This window comes from Glycine max, chromosome 4 (assembly GCF_000004515.6).
Source record: "Glycine max cultivar Williams 82 chromosome 4, Glycine_max_v4.0, whole genome shotgun sequence".
Classification (NCBI taxonomy): Eukaryota; Viridiplantae; Streptophyta; class Magnoliopsida; order Fabales; family Fabaceae; genus Glycine; species Glycine max.
The window spans coordinates 9,787,186-9,793,594 of NC_016091.4; the positions used below are offsets into that span (position 1 = coordinate 9,787,186).

The 6,409-nt window shown below is 34.3% G+C and overlaps 1 protein-coding gene across 5 annotated transcripts; it reads right to left on the reverse strand.

The window, feature by feature from the left end:
• Window positions 1-816: 816 nt before the first annotated feature.
• LOC100775453 (uncharacterized WD repeat-containing protein C2A9.03) lies at window positions 817-5,806 on the reverse strand. 5 transcript variants are annotated; one of them, XM_014774590.3, is made up of 9 exons: window positions 5,593-5,806; window positions 5,339-5,506; window positions 5,169-5,255; window positions 2,359-2,493; window positions 2,165-2,272; window positions 1,988-2,079; window positions 1,804-1,909; window positions 1,613-1,699; window positions 817-1,521 (listed from the first exon to the last, which is right to left on the reverse strand). In XM_014774590.3, the coding sequence occupies exons 1-9, from the start codon at window positions 5,737-5,739 to the stop codon at window positions 1,111-1,113; spliced, it is 1,341 nt and encodes a 446-aa protein (XP_014630076.1). In that variant the 5' UTR covers window positions 5,740-5,806; the 3' UTR covers window positions 817-1,110. The 5 variants fall into 5 exon arrangements, with proteins under 5 accessions (XP_014630076.1, XP_003522805.3, XP_040870830.1 ...); XM_003522757.5 differs by having other exon boundaries at window positions 2,165-2,275; XM_041014896.1 differs by lacking the exon at window positions 5,593-5,806 and adding an exon at window positions 3,621-3,669 and having other exon boundaries at window positions 2,165-2,275; window positions 5,339-5,391.
• Window positions 5,807-6,409: the final 603 nt, after the last annotated feature.

A 6,409-nucleotide genomic window follows, 5' to 3' on the forward strand; every position in this document is an offset into this window, starting at 1 on the left:
TTATAATTATTTTAAAAAATCATATTTGTAATGATTTTTTTATCATCTAAAAGTGTAAAATTCCTTACACAAACAATACATCAAAATTAAACTCTTAATTTTGGCTCAAAATTTAATATTATTATAGGATAGGGTATTAATGTTGTTATTTGTTTATTTACACTCTTATATTTTATGGTTTATTATTATAGGATAGGGTATATTTCTTAATGGATCTATTAATACTTAGTGACAACTCGTAATTATTATTTCTTGAATTAACTTGATTTAAATTAAAAAATATTAAATAATTTTAACTGAACGTATCAATATATGGACACACTCTTGTTATCATTTTATGTTTAAGACGAAAATAAAACTTAAAATCTTAATTTGTTAAGGAACTCAAATATCAAATTATTTTATTCAAAGTTGTTTGAAATCTCAATATTTATTATAATATCTACTTTATAAATCTTGATAATTTTATTTTATTTTAATTAAATTAATGAGAAAAAAACTCTATGAAGAAGCCTTTTAAAATTTGAAAGTTTCACATTAATCCCTCGTCTTGCATTAGACACAACCCGGCAACACCTTATTTTTGTTACAGCATGATACTAGAATTGGAGGGTTAATGTTGAAAATAACAAAAAAATCAATATGTAAATAGAAGTAAATGTTTGGAAAATGAAAATTAGAAATAATTTAATAAATATTTTAAAAAAAGTCAATAGTCCATCTCTTATGATTATTCTAATATACATCAAAATCTTAACTGGTAACATTATAACGCGAGACATTCGAAGAACAGGAAGGACCATATTGGAAAAATAATTTTAAAGCAATATATTGCTTGATTTCATTACCTTTTAATATTCAATAGCAAGCAAATAAATTCTTACAAAGGAAAAACTAATCAGCTATTCCAACGCTAATAAAATCAAAATTAAAGAAATCTCAAAAATAGCTTCCTATAGCCAAAATTTACAACTTGCTTCTCCACTAAATTCAACAGAAAAATAACCCTAGAAAAACATTTCACCATATATATTTCAAACCTATTTGAGGAATCCTCTGGTGGATATGCACATGGAGTAGTTGCTGTACATCTTGAGGCACTCCACTCCATCAAAACGAGTCTAGGTAATTATAGTGACGTTTTCTGTTGAACTCTAACAAGCTACCATAGGTTCGGTCAGCAATACCCACAAATAGAGCCTCTGTGTCCGGGCTAAAGGATATGCCAGCAATCTCGCCAAATAGATCTATCTCTTGACCTTGTTCATAACCAGAATGTGAGTCAAAAATATGGACAAAGTCTGCAGGCTCAGCCATGGCCAAAAATCGTCCATCAGATGTGAATCTTAGGGCTCTTATTGCACCCATTCTTCCCTTTAACACAGCCATAGACTGTGAAAGATTTCTTATGTCCCACAATCTGCATGTTTTGTCCTGATTCCCAGTGGCCAATATTTGTCCATCTGGGTGCCAAGCTGATGAAAAAGAGTAGTCCAAGTGCCCTTTTAGGCTCCCAGTAATCTGGGCGATACCATAAGATTATATAATATCAGAAATCATATTAAACATTAAGGACGATAAAACCTTTAAAACAATTGCAAATCGAAGATACCTTTCCGGTGTTAGCATCAGCTATCAAGCACTCAGTACTGTCCCCAAGAACAGCTAACAACTTTCCATCCGGACTAACAGAAGTGTTCTGCAAAGGCCAAAATATGTAAACATGACTGCTATTTTCCAAAAAAGTGTTTTAAGAGATGAAGACTATAGTAACAGGAATATTTATCAGTTGATGACACTCACATTAACAGACCAATCATACTTGAAACAACCAAGAGAAGCAAAATTCTCTGCATCAAAAACCCGAACTTGGAAATCATTATTTGCTGTGATGACCCTCAATGACCCACTGCAAAAGTGAAGGTTCAGTTACAAACTAAACTAAAAACAAAATTTCAAACATAAAGTTCTGCATTTAGCTGCTTACGCAGGATTGCTGTAAACATCCACAGCATTGGTTATGGCATTATCATCTGTAGTTATTTTACCACAGAATAGAACTCCAGGATGTTTCAAATTCTGGTCCAAAAAAATTCACACGCATTAAAAAGGGGGCTTTCATATAGTTAATTATTAGATTGAAAGGAATAATGATCAACACTACCTTACATATAAGCTCACCCTGGAAACCACCTGCCACCATCAGATTTTCCTTAACAGTCATGGTGCTTATTTGCACTCTGGAGACAGGTTGAGCTAAAAATCCAGGACGCTTCTACATAAGAACAGAATAACACTCATATCCAATGCATTGAGTACAAATGAAAAGCATCTGATTAACTAAGTGGGGCTACGTACAAGGGTTGGAATAATTGGTTTGGCTACGTTAAGCACTTCTTTACCCCTTCGTAGTAATGCGGACCAGTGCATCACTGAATAGTTTTGCATAAAGTATACATCATGCTTCGAAGTTGCCCACAACAAATTCCTCAGCTGCAGACAAGAATTGATGACATCAATATCAACACCCAACAGGGAAAAAGAAGAGAGAAAAATATGATGTGGTAAACAAGCCACCAATATACTCTATGCATCAAGGGGTCCAGAATTGAACATGACCCTTCGATTAGAAATATTTCTATCAAAAAACATTAATCTAACTGTTAGAAGTAAGAGGAGTAGGGTATACAGTATACCATGTTATTGTGGTATTATTGTTTTAGTGTACTGTGATTGTTATTGAGTCAGAGTTTGTATGTCTACATTTGTACATGACCTAGATTAGTGTAAATAGTATAAGGTCAGTGTTATGCGCAACAAATTTTAGCACTCTATATTCCACAATTAGTTACGCAAATTATGCACTCAGAAGTAACTGCAGTGCTACTTTCTGAGCTGAAATGACAGGAATTGTATTTGTGGCAGAAGACATTGGACTTAAAGCACAGAATTATAGATAGTAGAAAGAACTTTCTATCTTTGCCATTTCCTTTATTGCAAGATGTAGAAGTCAACCAATGGGGTGTTAAAGACAAGCATAATGCATGCCAGTGGCCAAACTACAGATGATAACTCTGATTTCTGGAGGGATAACAAGGAAGACGAAGGCAGAGAACTAAAAAAAGGCTATGGTTATAATCATGTGTAAACACCACAATGATCATTACACAACGAATCGTGCAATTTCATGGAAATCAACAATCACTGGTGCATGCACGGTTCATGATCTACAATAGGAAGGCCGGCAAGAATACAAAACTTCTGAAGAAAACTTGATCATACATGTTGTTAACAAATAAAAGTAAGCACTTTATGATGATGATGTGGAATCGCAATTTCTCTTAAATACTATCGAATTTATCAAACAACCACAGTTCCATGCAGTATGTGTTATCTTCATATAAATGCTAAATGTAAAATCTACATCTATCAAAGTAGGGAAAAAAAACTTAAAGTAAACAGTAATTAAACGATAACTATTCTATAGACAAAAAGATCCTAGAAATATACAGCTAAGCATGAAGCATGAAGAGGCAAGGCCTCTCTTGACAAGGACAAGATCAACACAACTAATAACAGATATTGTTAGAGCCCTCTGGTCAGATATTTTCCTATCATACCATAATATTAGGTCCTGCCAAGCTGCTCACATTCCACCTGCCTTAGAAGCTGAGATAAAGAGAGAAATAGAGGGCCCAAATGCAAAACAGGTTAAGCAATAAATAAAATTACAGAAGAAAAAAAAAATAATGCTACAGCCACTACTTACACGAATAAATATCAATTACAAAGAAGAATGTATGTATGCTTGTATAAGGGTATGGGATTGACACCTTAGCTTAAGAATTATTAAACAATTGTAATTGTACTGTTGCAGTTGTAATGGATATTCTGCAACTGTACAAGTACAGAACTTACCGATATTATAGTCCTAGTGACACCAGTAGTAAATATGAAAGCTAATTGCATTGTCAAAAGTAAAAAAGAGAATACAAGACAGTCTGTCAACAATGTAAGCTTTCCTCTCCGGGAATTCAACAAGAAAGCACATCAACGCAGAACTAAAATTAATGTAAGGTGGGCTAACTTTAATAGAGTAAGACTCTGCCAGTTCCACTTTGAAACAGTATTGGTATAATACAACACAGAATCATTTTAGTTCTGAGAAAAGATGGAACAAAGTCGATAGAAAAAGGCTCTACTTGTCTAATCCAAAGTGTTACACGTGGATGTAGATAGGTGCTGTGTGTGCACCGTCATTATGTTTCAAGTAAGCACATTAATACAGATGGAACACAATATGTTCACAGGAAATCAACAATTTTTTATGAATGTCAAGTCATACCATAGCCTTGATGCATCCATATCCATAAATTGGCATGAAACTGTCTTTTGTCTGTAGAAAAGAATATCTGGTGTCTATTGGAGATAATTCTTTCGAAAATTTGACTCCCTTTATTTTTTAAGAAAGAAAGTTGAATAACAAACAAAGTGAAAACGGATAGAAAAAAGCATCCTTGCAAAACATTTACCCAAAAATATGAGGATTTGGTGAATAAAATTCTGGCATAAAATCCTTCAGCAAATTATAAGGAAACTGCTGAAGCATCTTCATCAAGAATTTTTCGTAAAGAAGATTCATTTCTTTTTCGTAAATAAATCTAGACATTGCACAAATTTAACCCAGAATAGAGTTGTTATTGACATAATATATTATGTTCCCGTGGAAGAAGATTCATAGTGGCTGAGAATTTTTTTAAAATCCTTATATAAACGAGGTAGCCTTTAACTCCGTCCGTGTGTAAAGGAACAATACATAATTACATAGCCCTGCAAAACTAGAATTGCAAAATTATGCATAACAAAACTTTTCACAGTCTGATAACTCAGCCAGGTATGGCTGCGAACAACAGTAAGAACTCCCTGCACGTATTAAAGCAAAAAATCCATTTATCTGATGAAAATAGTTCATAAAAATAAAAAATAAAATTACGAAAGTAAAATAAAGACGATGATATGTCAGATCAATGAACACATGCTCATGGTTTAAAGTTATTTAATTATAATAATAGCCGACATGTAGCAGTAAAAGGCAGAATATCGCAAATGAACGATGACCCGAATGCTCCGGAATCTACATAATAAACAGCGATGAACGAAAGCTTTACCTGAAAGTGCACAATAGTGGATTTGACAAGCCTGGTATTGAAGAAGAAGTCATAGAAAGTCTCCCCCTTCTGCACTTCCAAACACTCCTGCGAACCAAAATAAGAAAAAACGCTATGAAGTGGTATTGAACTATTGATTGATTTGCAACCAAAAGAGTGAGTAGAGAAACCTTGCGGAGGTCGTGACGAGAGCGAGAGAAGTTCTGGTAGTTTTTGTACTGCTTGAGTCTGGTCTCGCGGTATTTGTCTCTGCTATAATTAAGCCTCTCCCACGGGATTCCTTGTATATCTTTCCCGTTTCTGGCTTCGGAAGCAGTGGTATCAGTCTTCGCATTACTCTGTTAATCGGCTCTCATTCATTAATCGATTAAATTAAATGAAGCGAAACGCAGCGTTAGAAAATAGAAAAGGAAGTTTAGATTACCGTTGGAAACTCGTCTTCGAAGTCGGAGTCAACATCGGAGGTTAGTTCAGGAACAATGTCGGAGGAGGTGTCTTCGACTGCAAAATCGGGAACGTCGTAGTACTCGTCGACAACGTACTCGAGATCGTCGTTGTTGAAGTGCTCCATGGTTGAGAGGAAAGGGTTAGCGAAAAGAAAAGAAAAGTGCAGAGACAGAGAATGGGTGGTGGTGATGTACTTATAGAGGGAGCTGGGGAAGGAGAAGGAAGTAGGAAGAAGGAGGTTGAGAGATGTGGGCCCCACTGTGGGCTCCATTCAACCGTCCGTTACTTTACTGTCTCTGCCGTTTACTAATAAACTCTCTCCTCAAACCAACGCGGGAGCCTTGGGTTGGCTTTGCCCCAGGATTTTCTTTTCATTGGTATAACGGCTCTGACACCAATGTTTTTTTTTTTTTTTTCTCTTTTAGTTTAATTTTTTTTTAACTGCCTCTTTAGTTTAATTAGCACGTTTTCATTTTTTTTTTATCAAATTTTAAATTAAGTTCCTGATTTTGTTTTATTTAATTGAGTCCTAAACTTTTTTTTTTCTTCATCTCCTCTAATTATTGTTATGAAACATGAATGAATGAGAAACACTAAATTAGATGTGCTGAAAGCGGTGAACCGATTTTTTTTTTTTAAAGTGTGTTATAAACACAATTAACTGCATTATGGAAGTTTTTTTTTTTGTAGAAGATTAAAAATATGCAGAAATCTCTCATAATTACTCAATTGTGCTTATGACATATTTTTTAAGTACAATTTCATTGTCTGTAATCAGGTGTGTGTGAAGATAA